Source organism: Ahaetulla prasina, chromosome 1 (assembly GCF_028640845.1).
Source record: "Ahaetulla prasina isolate Xishuangbanna chromosome 1, ASM2864084v1, whole genome shotgun sequence".
Classification (NCBI taxonomy): domain Eukaryota; kingdom Metazoa; phylum Chordata; class Lepidosauria; order Squamata; family Colubridae; genus Ahaetulla; species Ahaetulla prasina.
The window spans coordinates 109,880,953-109,896,718 of NC_080539.1; the positions used below are offsets into that span (position 1 = coordinate 109,880,953).

Below are 15,766 nucleotides of genomic sequence, written 5' to 3' on the forward strand. Positions count from 1 at the left end.
GTTGAAGTCCACCAGGCTTCAAGTTGCCAAGGCTGGGGACCTCTGGTCTAGTGTGTTTATGGCCCTTTGTTGGTCCTGAACGTTTGATTAAAGAGGCAATCTGGATTTGAAGTTTATCTATATGGATATCTAGGGGCTGGCCTACAGAATTATAGTTGGCTGAAGTACTGGAAGATAATGGAGTGATATGTTTGTCATCATTTTATGTGTGCTGTGTGCTGATCTCTATGTTTGTACTGGGCTATGCCCTCATTATCCTAAACTCACTGGCTCTTTTTCTATGCTGGATGCAAACAGATGTCATTGCTACACACTTACTGATTGAAAGGATTTGCCTTCGGTCCAAGATTCTCTCATGATCACAGTATTTCCGTGTTTTCTGGTAGTATGTTTCTTCTTTCCCACTCAGAGTTGTGAGCATGCTTTCAAAAAGATGACTATTTCACAACTGTTTATTTTCAGCTTCTATATTATGTATGTTTAAGATTGTTCTGTTAACTGATTTCTTATTAAAGACTGGTTAAACTTTTGAGAAACCTATTCATATGTGAGCAATTTTTGAATTTTTCTCTAGCTAGTTAGATGAATGTATGCCTGGCTTGGATTTTTCAATGCTGATTACTTTTAAAGGATCAACATAATAGTAAGAACAGTTCAACACTGAAGCCATATCAAGGGAATTGATGGGCTCTCCTTCGCTGCATGTGTTCAGACAGTGAATGGATACTTAATAGTTGTAAAAGCTTTATCTGGATTCCTGCACTGAGCAAAGAGATTGCTTGGGAATTTAAATGGCAATTTTAGATTTGATGAAATACCAATTGTATGTCAAATTATAATGCTTAACAGAGAAAATTGTAATATTTTTAATCTCCAATAATCTGAAGTAATTGAAACTTCTACATTTGTGCATAAAATTAGCAATAAGAATTAAAATGCTCATAACTACTCAGAACCACAGATTGAAAGCGTGAAAAATAAAATGACAGTCTAGTCAGATTGCAAAGTATCCTCAATATACCCCAAAAACTACTGTGAGCAACATCAATCTTTATGAAGCAACAAGTAGCTGCCTCACTCCCATTAAGGGATACTGGTGTTTGTCTACCTACGATATCTTCAGAAAGAAATTACTAATATAAATGATAATGTGCTTGGCCATATAATAAAAATGAATGTAAAAAATAATAACATGACATAACATAGTTCATGCTTTGTAGAAAAGGGTTAAAATAATTTAATCCCACAGAGTTAAATGATTGCAATTTTAGGATTGTAGCCTGATTTTGTAAATTTTCTTACCAGGAAATGCTATTCTATATACTGTCAGAAGGTTGAAGTTGTATACACATTAATCTGGAAGAAAGGCTCACTGAACTTAGTGAAACTTACTTCTAAGATGATGTGCAAAGCTAGGTATTCCGCAAAAAAATAAATAAATCAGGTTTATTTATACAGAGAATAGATATTATTACATCATAAATCATGCTTGCTAACATTAATGTAACATTAATTAGTTTCCTAATTCCTGTGTTGCTCTATAACAGGGGTGTCAAACTCAATTTCATTGAGGGCTACATCAGGGTTGTGTTTGACCTCGGAGGTGGCAGAGTGGGGCATGGCCGGGGTGGATATGGCCAGCTCAATGTTGCTTGTATCAGGGGCGCCTATGGTGGCTCAAGCGCTCTGCCAGAGAAAATGGGCTCCCGAGCTCTGTTTTCGGCTGTGACAGCCTCCTGCAACCTTCTGCCAGCAAAAACAGAGCTTGGGAGAGCCGCACACGGCCCTCCCAAGCTCCATTTTTGCTGGCAGAGGAACCGCGGGTCAGTCCTTCACTGTTTCCAAGGCGGCCCCGCAGACCAGATCTAAGTACCCTGTGGTACAGGCCTTGAGTTTAACATCCCTGCTCTATAAACAGAATAAGAGAAATAAATGTGGAAACTAAGTGATAAGGGCCACAAAAGAAGATATTACACAACAAAAGCTCTGTACTAAATTATTTAAAAATAATACTCTTTATCTAAATAATCCTATTTGGCAAACTGCATTTTTCCTAAAGTGGAATCAGGAAAAACTCTTTTGAAAGCCTCCACTATGTCTTCATCTCCACATATATTAAAGATGTGGTTAGAAAACCAGAGATCATCCTATCTTAGCCACAAAGCCAACTGAGTAACCTTGGGCCAGCCACTCTCTCTCAGTCCTAAGAAGCAGGCAAAAAAGAAGTTTGTAAATTTCCAAAAAAGTGGTTTGTAAATTTCTTCTGACCAAGAAAATTGCAGAGACTAGTCCAGACAGTCACTAGGAGTAAAAAACAAAAACAACAATTTGCACACAAAAAAGTAGCTTTTGCTATTCTTGATAGGGATTATGGATATTGAAGTACAACAATGTGAAGAACATACAGCTGGGAAGAGCTGTTTTAAATAATGGTAATATGACTTTATCTTTTAAAATTCACTATGTTTACACCATTCCTTTTTTATTAGGGCACAGTAGTGCCAAAAGAGAAAGCAGTCTTAGAAACTCTTCTTTTAATTTCATGTAATCTACAAATCCCAGCAGGCTGGTGTTTTATTGATGACTCCCTAGAGCTTTTTATGAAGTAACTAAATATTTAATGATTTTTTTTTAAAAAAGTACCAGAATTGTTTGGGAAGTTGACATAAAGCTTGTATTGGAGGAACAAATTGCATAGAGTTTAAACTGATTAAATGAATATTTCAAAGTAATAAAATTACTGTGCAATTTTATGAAAATGTAGCTCTAATAAGAGTTCAAAAAATAACTATAATGTGTGGATAAGATATTCCATCATGAAAGATAAATGTTGACATTTTAGTTGCTTTAGATTGCTACTGCTAATATTTCCAGTGACAGTAGAATACAATTGGTTTATAGTATCAAATTCAGCGACTGAAAAATAAGGGAAACACAGATTTCCTCTCTGTGTCATAGAACTCTAATTCTATCACATTTTATTTCTAAAATGTTTAATTTTTAGCTTTACATTCTATTTTACACCTTCATTCATTTCCCCCATCTACTTCCCTTAGAGAAGCCCCAAAATATTCCATTAACTGATATTGTTTATGCCTTGGCATATGTAGCAAATGTTCCAACAGTTCCAGATTTCACTGAATATTTCCCAATAAAATTTTGGACAGTTTATCTAAAATAATAAAATGATTATTTTAATGCCAGAGTATTTTAACTACATTGGGGACCTTACTGATTTAGAATATGAATCTGCCTAATTTACAATACTATCCAAACCAAACATAATTTCATTCAGCTGCTACACAGTATGATATGGAATGTAAAATGATCCTATACGTCATTGGAGACCATAACTATATTTTGTTTCCTCTTCTCTCAGCTGACTGGAACTGATTCTCAGCCTTAAGATACCCATAGCAGAATATTAAGATCTACTTACTTACATAGTAGATTATTAAGATCTATTTACTTACTTAAGAGATAGGCTATTATTCAGCCTATCTCTGTAGGCTGAACTAGGAAGTTGTGGAGAGGGGGACCACTAAAGGCAGCATGGGAAATCACTTATGTATTGTTGTTCAAAGAAATACATAGAGATGTCCATGAAGTCACCAGGTATCCAATCTGACAGAGATTTTTACCTCTCTTTGTTAATAAAACATGCTATAGCTGTTCATTTCAAGGAAATAAAGATATCCTAAACTCTAGGCCCGTGATGGCGAACCTATGGCACGTGTGCCAGAGGTGGCATGCAGTGCCCTCTCTGATGGCACGCGAGCCGTCGCCCCAGTTCAGCTCTGCTGCACATGCACACATACCTCCTGCTGGCCAGCTGGTTTTCGGGTCTCTGCCGTGCATGCGTGGGGGGGGAGCGGGGCACATGCGTGGGGGCCACGTGCACATGTGGGGGGCATGCAGGGTGCATGTACACATGCACAGGGGTGGGGTACATGTAGGGGGCTGCACGCCCATCGCATTTTGGGGGGTTCGGGCGCGCATGTGCACATTCGTGCCGCTTTGGGCACTCAGTCCAGAAAAGGTAAGCCATCACTGCTCTAGGCCTATTTAAACCTTCTTAGGACACCAATGAGATAGTGAACATGTACCTAAACAAATCTTTTTCTTGATCAGATGGTTTATTGCCGGGGTCTGCAAACTTGGCTCTTTTAAGACTTATGGACTTCAACTCTGGGAGTTGAAGTCCACAAGTCTTAAGAGCCAAGTTTGCAGACCCCTGGTTTATTGGAATATATCCCTTATAGAGAGTGATAATTAGTAACTGCCTAAGGTCTATAAAACAAAACATAAACTAAATTCATCTACTGCTCACACTGGCACATTCTTGGATCATTAAAATATTGTACTTATATTGAATAATAAATTCAATAACAAACCCTGGAGTACAGTACATGTCAATTATGAGAAAAGAAAAAGATTCCAGATTTCATGGATTTTCTTTTATGAAAGAAAATTAGGAAATAATTTTGCCCCATAACATGAAATTCAATCCAGCCACTGTTAGAACTTAATTTTCTTCACCTGGTGAAATCTAAGAGGCTTCAGAATGCTAAACTATGCACATAGTTATACTGAAATATTAAAACACAACATTTGTATCTTTAGGGCAGAAGTAGATGTTGTGTTCAACACAGACTGGAGTTGAAAAATAGTAGTCTCTTATCAATTCTAACCCCTGTCCATCTCCCAATAGCACTTTAAGTCTATTTATTTGCATTGTGAACATTATTATGTTTGCCTCAACATAAACTATCAATAGCAATAGCATCTAGACTTGTATACTGCCCCATTGTGCATTCTCTGGGTGGTTTACAATGTCAGCTTATTGTCCATAACAATCTGGCTCCTTATTTTACCGATTACAAGGATGAAAGTCTGAGTCAACCTTGAACCCAGTCAGGATGAAACTGCTGGCAGTTGGCAGAGTTTGCCTGCATTGCTGCATTCTAACCATTGCATCACCCAGGATTCCTTAGAACAGTGGTTCTCAACCTTTATAGTGCTGCAACCCCTTTAATACAATTCCCCACGATGTGGCGACCCCAACCGTAAAATTATTTTCATTTTGAATTTATCATGCCTGAAGCCGTATTGGCTAGCGATCTGAACTGCTTGCGATTGCCTTGAGGACGGAGGCATTAAAGTGGAGACTCCTCCCCTATTAAGTTCATTGTGCCTGAAGCCAGATTAGGCTAGCGATTGGGAGTGACTGCAGCTGGCTTGAGAGGAGAAATCAGAGCAAAGATTTCTCTCTTTTTTAATTCATCGCGCCTGAAGCCGAATTTCGCTAGCGATTTGAAGAGCCTGCAGCTGGCTTGTGGAGTCAACCATTGGAGTGCGATTCTTCGACTCACAAGTATACTTCCCATATTTCCGATGGTCTTAGGTGACTCCTGGCAAATCGTCATTCGACCCCCAACGGGGTCCCGACCCACAGGTTGAGAACCGCTGCCTTAGAAGGATGTTGTAGCAGAATTTGAGAAGTAAGATAGTAAGTGTAGGTGAACATTTTTGGAATGGTGAGAAACTCAACACAGAGCTTTCACCTTTTCTGTTAGACGCAATATGTACTTCTACCTTCAGAAACATTTTGTTATGTTAGCACAGATGTGGCGAGAAAACTGCAAGTAAATTGTTAAGGGAAAATGTACTTCTAATTTATATTTTGTGCATGTAGTTATATGTGTGCCTACAATATTTGAACTGTTTGTAATGTTTGTCCATGGCCCTTATGTACAGTCCAAAAGGTAAAATGGAAGTTAAAAATGATGACATAATAAACCCAAGAAATTAAGGAAGAGGGATGACTATTTGCATTGTGTGCAGCTTTAAAGGGTGATTCCATTCAAAAATCTCCAAGGTCATTCAGGATATAGAATCAAGGCAGTGTCTTTAAATGATTTCAGTGGGTTTCAGAAGCTCAATGGTTGTTGCAGCTTTCCTTCCATATGTGGAGAAATCCAAAGGGACTGGGAGTTGGCTGGTGTAAGAAGCTGGCTGATACAAGTCAGTTCCTTGTTAGTTTTATTATCTCCACAATCCCTACCTGTCAAAGCATTGGGAAGTGTGTTGCCTTGCTGTTTGTGTCTCTCTCTTCTGCCATAATTTCTTTAAGAACATAGCAGGGAGGGAGGGAGGGAGAGAGGAAAGGAAGGAAGGAAGGAAGGAAGGAAGGAAAGAAAGAAAGAAAGAGAGAGAGAGAGAGAGAGAGGGAGGGAGGGAGGAAGGAAGGAAGGAAGGAAGGGGAAAGGAGATTTTCCAATTATACTGCTGCTCTTTTTTAACAATGTTTTTCTTGTCTTTCCCCAAATCTTTGTTTACCTTTACCTTTATCTTTTTTAGCTCTCACTCTATCTAGTCTTGTGTCCTACATCTAAATTGCCATTCTTCAATTCTTTCAACTTCATCTTTCATTTCCCTTTGATTCTGTCTACCCCAACAAATATGCAATACTTACGCCTGCCTTCTGCTACTTCACTGTCACTAGCTTGTATTGTATTAAGACTTCATTGCATGAATGAATCTAAGACTGCATGCCCGTTGCTGAAAAACTATAGATAATGCAGACTAAATCTTTATAACATGGTGTATTGTGTATACCATTGTGACAACACCCTCTTCAGAGCATTATTTATTTAATTAATACATGGCCACTCATCTCATATATCTCTGGAAGACTAATAATTAAATCAGAGTAAAAATAATAAGAACACACAGAATTGGGGGGAAAAAACAGGAAAAGCATAGGATAGCAGCAGAGAATACTAATACACACTCAAACTAACCACAAATCGGGCTCATCCATATTATCAGGGCCCTAGGACTGATGGCAAAGTCAGATTTTTAGTGATTTACAAAAGACTAGCGAAGAAAACAACAGGAACAATTGTAGACATTTTGATGTTTTCACATTGTAATCTATTGTTGAATCTTTTATCAAATTGAATCACAAATCCTGAACTGATTAAATGGAAGCCTCTTTCCTTAGAAACTCAAATCCAAATCAGAATTTGCCAACTCTGAATTCTGAACTGCATCGTGATTCACACATACCCATACCTATGTCAAAAGTAAAACTAAAGCTACTGAACTAGGGGTAATCATTATTCAACTAGCTGTACAGGTGTATTAAACCAAGAGAAAGCCATATATATATATATTACTGCACCCTCTTTTGATGTTAGCAGAGTCTCTTCTATTTCATCTCTTTGCCATGAAACTGTATCTATCCTTGCCAAATGCCACCGCAAACCTCATAGCCAGTTACAAGAGTTTTACATACAGGATAAAGCATTAGTAAGGCTGTAGTTATCAGCAGTCATAGTGAGAAACAAAACGAGCTGTGCTAATGAAGAATGTTTGGAGGGAGAGAATTTGCGCAGCTTCATTCCAGAACAAAGTCGTTATTTTGTAAAGCTGCATGTTGCCCTTCTCCCCACTGGCTTCAAACACTTGGGAGCTTTTTTGGAGCCCATATGTTAGGCAAGCTTCTACACTTTAACTTATTCCTATCTTTTATAACATGGCAAAGTATTCAGAATGGTATTAGAGTGGAATGGATGAGCGAAATGGGTGATATAAAAATGATTTCAACCCGCACATAATAAACCTTTAGTACTTACAGCTGTCCTCTTCTTCGGTGATACATTTCACAACATAACAGGCGTAGATGAATCCTGCCAGCTTAAACAAAATGGGACAATATTAGATGTGCAGACAAACTGGTTAGTAGGCTTGGCAGTGGCTTGTTCCTACAAGACAAATGCTATCCTGCCCACTCCCCCATTTTGTTAAGAAAATGGCATGTGTTGTGTTTAAAACAACGATACATTTCTAGCAATAATAATCTGCACAAGATTGTAATGATTGTCTGAGTCTACTGCAGTGGTGATTTTTTTTTCTTAATTTATGAACATATTTACGTCACTCAAAAATAAATAGCAATAGCACTTAGAGTTATATATCGCTTCACAGTCCTCTCCAAGCAATTTACAGAGTTAGCATATTGCCCCCAACAACCTGGGTCCTCCTTTTACCAACCTCAGAAGGATGGAAGGCTGAATCAACCTTGAGCTGGTGAGAATCGAACTGGTGAACCGCTGGCAGTCAGCAGAATTAGCCTGCAATACTGCACTCTAACCACTGCGCCACCACAGCTCTTATAAAATAATAATAAATTGGTATGTAAGAATGCCTGTCGCTGTTTCACTGAAAGCTTGCCACAGAAGCAAAAGTCATGGTGTGTTTCCTACAACTCTTACAAGTTATAAGATAGCCACTCAAATCTAAGGAAAAAGGGTGAACAAAACAGTTTTCATTCAGGGGAAACTGCACCTTCCTGTTTCAACGATCCATCCATATGTGCATTGCATAAGAGAAAAAGGAAGTGGCTTTAAAGAGACCTCTGTTTATAAATGCAACAAAAATCTAGCACCAATAGAAGAAAATATATATGGGTCAGGAGGACTGCACTGTGGCATCCTTGATGCTCTCTGAAGTTGGTTGTTGGCTTACAGTTGGTTTCATTACCTGACTAGGTAATATCTTCAGTGCTCTGCACTGCATCTTCAGTGTCCTGAAGATCTTACCTAGACAGGTAGTGACACGTCTGCAAACAATCAACCGAGCAGAGAGAGCGCCAAGGATGCCACAAAAACTACGCAAACAAGAAGTGAAAAATATGTTTTCAGATTACTAATCTTCCGTTCCACTAGAATTCACAGCCCACTTTTAAATAAACTTATAGGTCCTGTTTACCATAGAGAAATCTATATAATATTCAGATTGCTTCCCTGTGTGACACCTTTTCTGCACTAGATCTTGAAGAAAGTAGCAGTATTCACCATTCCTGCCTTCAAGCAACCTGTTAATAGAGTTGTTCAACTGTAGCAGTTCTAAGGCCATAAATAATTTTTTTTTTAAAATAAGAAAATTAAGTAACTGATGTCACATTGTCATTAGTCTGGTGGTCAGCAACCCCGCCCCCAGCAAAATCCATGTATCTATATTGTATAAAATGTAAATAAGCGTCCCTTGACATGTAGCAACAAGGTTACCCTGCTCTAGTTAGTAAATCTCCAGTGTAGAAGCCGCAGTAATTATCTAGGGCAGTGTTTTTCAAACTTGGCGACTTTAAGATGTGTAGACTTCAACTCTGGGAGTTGAAGTCCACAAGTCTTAAAGTTGCCAAAATTTTATTTATTTATTTATTTATTTATTTATTTATTTATTTATTTATTTATTTATTTATTTATTTATTTATTTAATTAATACATGGCCACTCATCTCATATATCTCTGGAAGACTAATAATTAAATCAGAGTAAAAATAATAAGAACACACAGAATTGGGGGGAAAAAAACAGGAAAAGCATAGGATAGCAGCAGAGAATACTCATACACACTCAAACTAACCACAAATCGGGCTCATCCATATTATCAGGGCCCTAGGACTGATGGCAAAGTCAGATTTTTAGTGATTTACAAAAGACTAGCGAAGAAAACAACAGGAACAATTGTAGACATTTTGATGTTTTCACATTGTAATCTATTGTTGAATCTTTTATCAAATTGAATCATAAATCCTGAACTGATTAAATGGAAGCCTCTTTCCTTAGAAACTCAAATCCAAATCAGAATTTGCCAACTCTGAATTCTGAACTGCATCGTGATTCACACATACCCATACCTATGTCAAAAGTAAAACTAAAGCTACTGAACTAGGGGTAATCATTATTCAACTAGCTGTACAGGTGTATTAAACCAAGAGAAAGCCATATATATATATATTACTGCACCCTCTTTTGATGTTAGCAGAGTCTCTTCTATTTCATCTCTTTGCCATGAAACTGTATCTATTCTTGCCAAATGCCACCGCAAACCTCATAGCCAGTTACAAGAGTTTTACATACAGGATAAAGCATTAGTAAGGCTGTAGTTATCAGCAGTCATAGTAAGAAACAAAACAAGCTGTGCTAATGAAGAATGTTTGGAGGGAGAGAATTTGCACAGCTTCATTCCAGAACAAAGTCGTTATTTTGTAAAGCTGCATGTTGCCCTTCTCCCCATTGGCTTCAAACACTTGGGAGCTTTTTTGGAGCCCATATGTTAGGCTAGCTTCTACACTTTAACTTATTCCTATCTTTTATAACATGGCAAAGTATTCAGAATGGTATTAGAGTGGAATGGATGAGCGAGATGGGTGATATAAAAATGATTTCAACCCGCACATAATAAACCTTTAGTACTTACAGCTGTCCTCTTCTTCGGTGATACATTTCACAACATAACAGGCGTAGATGAATCCTGCCAGCTTAAACAAAATGGGACAATATTAGATGTGCAGACAAAGTGGTTAGTAGGCTTGGCAGTGGCTTGTTCCTACAAGACAAATGCTATCCTGCCCACTCCCCCATTTTGTTAAGAAAATGGCATGTGTTGTGTTTAAAACAACGATACATTTCTAGCAATAATAATCTGCACAAGATTGTAATGATTGTCTGAGTCTACTGCAGTGGTGATTTTTTTTTCTTAATTTATGAACATATTTACGTCACTCAAAAATAAATAGCAATAGCACTTAGAGTTATATATCGCTTCACAGTCCTCTCCAAGCAATTTACAGAGTTAGCATATTGCCCCCAACAACCTGGGTCCTCCTTTTACCAACCTCAGAAGGATAGAAGGCTGAATCAACCTTGAGCTGGTGACAATCGAACTGGTGAACTGCTGGCAGTCAGCAGAATTAGCCTGCAATACTGCACTCTAACCACTGCGCCACCACAGCTCTTATAAAATAATAATAAATTGGTATGTAAGAATGCCTGTCGCTGTTTCACTGAAAGCTTGCCACAGAAGCAAAAGTCATGGTGTGTTTCCTACAACTCTTACAAGTTATAAGATAGTCACTCAAATCTAAGGAAAAAGGGTGAACAAAACAGTTTTCATTCAGGGGAAACTGCACCTTCCTGTTTCAACGATCCATCCATATGTGCATTGCAGAAGAGAAAAAGGAAGTGGCTTTAAAGAGACCTCTGTTTATAAATACAACAAAAATCTAGCACCAATAGAAGAAAATATATATGGGTCAGGAGGACTGCACTGTGGCATCCTTGATGCTCTCTGAAGTTGGTTGTTGGCTTGCAGACCTGAAGATCTTACCTAGACAGGTAGTGACACGTCTGCAAACAATCAACCGAGCAGAGAGAGCGCCAAGGATGCCACAAAAACTATGCAAACAAGAAGTGAAAAATATGTTTTCAGATTACTAATCTTCCGTTCCACTAGAATTCACAGCCCACTTTTAAATAAACTTATAGGTCCTGTTTACCATAGAGAAATCTATATAATATTCAGATTGCTTCCCTGTATGACACCTTTTCTGCACTAGATCTTGAAGAAAGTAGCAGTATTCACCATTCCTGCCTTCAAGCAACCTGTTAATAGAGTTGTTCAACTGTAGCAGTTCTAAGGCCATAAATATTTTTTTTAAAAAAATAAGAAAATTAAGTAACTGATGTCACATTGTCATTTGTCTGGTGGTCAGCAACCCCGCCCCCAGCAAAATCCATGTATCTATATTGTATAAAATGTAAATAAGCGTCCCTTGACATGTAGCAACAAGGTTACCCTGCTCTAGTTAGTAAATCTCCAGTGTAGAAGCCGCAGTAATTATCTAGGGCAGTGTTTTTCAAACTTGGCGACTTTAAGATGTGTAGACTTCAACTTCTAGAATTCCCTAGACTGCATGCTGGGAGCTGAAGTCCATACATCTTAAAATTGCTAAATTTGAAAAACAGTGATCTAGTGACTTTTCTATAAGAATCTATGGCATTAAACTTAAAACTGAAAGGGGGTTCGGTGGGAAAATAAGGAAGAGTAGCTGCAAAAATGGGCAGGCAAAACCCAGAAACTGGACAGATTCATGAAGAAGATATTCAGTCTTGGAACTGGTGGGAAGAAATCTGATTACACTGCTGCACTTGGCCTGGTTTTAGAGGGAAGCACAATGTTTAAATTAGGGGTGAAATGCTCCTGGTTCGGACCGGATCACGTGATCCGGTAGTGATGGTGGTGGGTGGTTTGGAGAACTGGTAGCAAAAATCCCCATCCCCCACCCCAGCTGAGCTGTGGGATCATCAGAGGTTGTTTTTTTTTTACTTTTAAAAGCATTTTTTCTTCAGCTGAAAAAAAGCTTTTAAAAATAACAAAAAAAGCCTCTGATGATCGCACGGCTCAGCTGGGATTATCAGAACCCTTTAAAAGCATTTTTTCCACAACCTCTTCGGCCTAAGAGATTATTAAAAAAAAGCTTTTAAAAGGCTCCCCTCGCCAGAACCTTTTAAAAACATTTTTTCTACAACCTCTTCGGCCGAAGAGATTGTAGAAAAAAATGTTTTTAAAAGATTCTGGCGATCAGGCAACTCAGCTGGGATCGTCAGAACCCTTTAAAAGCTTTTTTTTTCCTTTGGCGATCCCAGCTGAGTTGCCTGATTATCACAGGCTTTTAAAAGCATTTTTTTTACAACCTCTTCGGTGGAAGAGATTGTAGAAAAAATGCTTTTAAAAGTTAAAAAAAAAAAAGTTGGCCACGAGCACCCAGTCACATTACCCCCCCCAAGCCACGCCCACAGAACCGGTAGTAACAAACTTTACATTTCACCCCTGGTTTAAATGTAATACTACATGGGCAGTATTATGAAATTACTTCTATGGGCATGCTGAGGACACCAACAGGATTAGATAGACTATTTTCCCATTACCAGTATAGCTTAAATCATAGGTGTTCAACCTTCTGGCTTTCCTGGGCCACACTGAGTGAAGAACAATTGTCTTGGGCTGCATATAAAATATATAACATAGTTAATGTATATAAATGACAAACTTCCTTTATTTTTAATATATTTTTGTATTATTTTTAATATATTTAATATTATTTTATATATTATGGGGCCAAATTACTACATGTCCAGGGCAGCACACAGCCCATGGGCTATGGATTGGGCAGATCTAAAAGATTTTTAAAGGTGTTTTTTTTTTAAAGAAAAGCCTGTTCCATTATTTCTTATATGGTGATCTAACAGTGAGATAATTACATTTCTGTGTCAGTTTATCACAGTATTCTTGGTAACCAAAGCCATGCCTTTAGCACTTCCCTCCCGCCCCCCGCCCCCCGAACGATATGCATTAAGTCTGGACTCTTCCTCCAATACTTTATCATTATTGGAACCAGTTTGGGACTTTGGCTGGATTTTGTGTTTTCTAAATTATCCGAGGCTTCATTTGCCATTACAAGATTTTTCATGTAAATCAGAGTTGGGAAATGATAGCCCCTTTGTGACTTCTGGACTTCAACTCCCAGAATTACTGAGCCACAAGTCATAAAAAGCCCATTGTTCCACAACTCTGATGTAAATGCAAGGAAGAGAGCTGTGGGGAAACGGTCAACAAAAGCTTGACTATAAAGTTTGCTTCATATATTACCAGGAAAATGTTATTCTTCACAACCAAGAGATTCTATTGATCCTTCTTTCAGTGTTCAGTGTTCACAGAGATCAGAATTTATAGTCTAGGAAGTTGTGTGATTTCAGGCATGCCCATTTCTTTGTAGTAGAAACAGGTACTATTCATTAAGCTTCCATCAGGAGGGGTTCATACTGACAATGGTTTACAGCACCAGAGTCTTGAATGTTCAAATGAACATTAGAGAATCAGGAGATTTTTAAAACTCCCTTTAATGTTGAGAAGGTTTTCCAAGAACAAAAAAGGCAAGCATCTTGTGCTTCCCTTAAGATCAAGAAGAGTCTTATGCCTGCTCTTTTGGAGCTCTGCTCATGCATCAGAAAGACTAGATCTGGCTGATCATTTTAACGGTGGATGGTAGGAAAAATGTATTTCTTCATAGGTCACCAGCTGAGCTCCGTAGAGCAGGAGTTCCCGACCAGCACACAAAGACTCTCTGCTGTGCTTTAGCACAGCTTGTCAAGCAGGCCTCCGAATGGAGCCAATTATAACTGTTCACTGAACCATCTCTTTTATCACAATTTCCCAGCTGGTGATCAGCCCTAGATGGGTGTTCAGTGGCTGGTCTGCCCAGCTATACACTTTCTGACCTTTGGGACACTAGGGAGAAAACGTTTGCGTCTTTCTGCTCTCTCTTTAAGCTAGCCATTGGGAAGAACAGCAAATTAGCACAGATGTGCAGAAGAAGTGGGTGAAAAAAATCCCTGAGGTAAATTGGTTGAAAAACTCTGCTGAATAGTTCAAGAATTATTTTAATTATATCTAATAGGCAATAAGAGATGTGCTGCATTATGTAAGAATTTCAGCAAGTTTGAAATTTAGTGTAATTCTTAGAATTCTATCTATGTGTATACATAGATTAAAAACATGATACTATTCAAGAGTTGTCTAAATCAAACTATAATAGTAAAGAACTACATTGCTCAAAAGGATTAGGAGAAACTGTAGTAGAATATTGTCATATCTCATGAAGAAGGCATTTTTTTTTCTTTTTGATGTCCTTGATTTCTGGGATTACACAGACTCATTCATTCTTAAAGCTGCCTTCTGGAATGCTTCTTAATTTCTCAGTCCAATCTACTTTCCTTTTATTTTTTTGGTAGCTTCCTAGCTAACTTTCTTAGTTTTGGAGGGATCTGCAAATTTAATGTTCTGTTTTGTCATTAAACAATTTGGCTGGTATTAAATGTGTTTAGATATATTTTAGATGATTGTTTCCAGAAGGTGGTGCTGAAGGATTACTATTCTGCTTCAAGCCTTCAAGTTTCATTACAGAGTCCCTCAGGGCTCCATTTAATCCCCCATACTTTTTAACATCTACATGAAAGAGCTGGGAGAGGTCATTTTGGCAAGTAAGCGTAGATACCATTGATATGCGAATGACATCAGACATACCTCTCCTTTTCATCTAACACAGGCGAGCTGTGTTTGGTGTTTTGAACCAGTGCTTGGGCAGGATCAAGCTTTGCCTGAGAGCCAACAAAGCAAGATTTAATGCATACAAAATAGAGATATTGTGTGTGTGTGGCTGGCTGTCCCGTAATAGTCTGCACTTGCCCTAAAGGAGCAAGTTGAAGAGGCTCCTAGATTTACCACTGTCATTAAAGGTAAAAGTAAGGGTTCCCTTTGCACATATGTGATAGTTGTTCCCAACTCTAGGGGGCGATGCTCATCTCTATTTCAATGCCGAAGAGCCAGTGCTGTCCGAAGAGTCGCCGTGGTCATGTGGCTGGCATGACTAAACGCCAAAGGCGCACAGAACGCTGTTACCTTCCCACCAAAGGTGGTCCCTATTTTTCTACTTGCATTTTTACGTGCTTTCAAACTGCTAGGTTGGCAGAAGCTGGGACAAATAATGGGAGCTCATTCCGTTACATGGCACTAGGGATTCGAACAATTGAACTGCTGATCTTTCAATCAACAAGCTCAGCATCGAAGCTTCCGGGTGGCTCCGCTGCGCTAAATGGCGGGCAATCTCAGTCCGCCCGTTCTTTGTGATTCTGTGAGAGCTGTTTAGACAGCGTTAATCTGCTGTCAACAGCTCGTAAATCTCTACCCTCGGGCAAGGAGGGGGATGATGAGCATTTGAGCTGAAGTTGAGCCCCCAAGAAAAGCCCCAGAATGATTTCTGGTGGTTTGATGGGAACGCTCCTTCTATAGCTCAAAAAAAGCTCCAGAATCCAGAACGCCTCTGCAAAAGCAGAGCAAAACGCAGCGTCCATCTCCGT

The 15,766-nt window shown here is 38.7% G+C and overlaps 1 protein-coding gene across 1 annotated transcript in view; it reads right to left on the reverse strand.

The window, feature by feature from the left end:
• NKAIN2 (sodium/potassium transporting ATPase interacting 2) overlaps nt 1-15,766 on the reverse strand; it is a 642,901-nt gene that overhangs the window by 26,221 nt on the left and 600,914 nt on the right. The window contains exon 5 of the mRNA XM_058172453.1: nt 7,641-7,701. Coding sequence (XP_058028436.1) covers nt 7,641-7,701 — 61 coding nt within the window. The remainder of the gene's footprint in view (nt 1-7,640; nt 7,702-15,766) is intronic.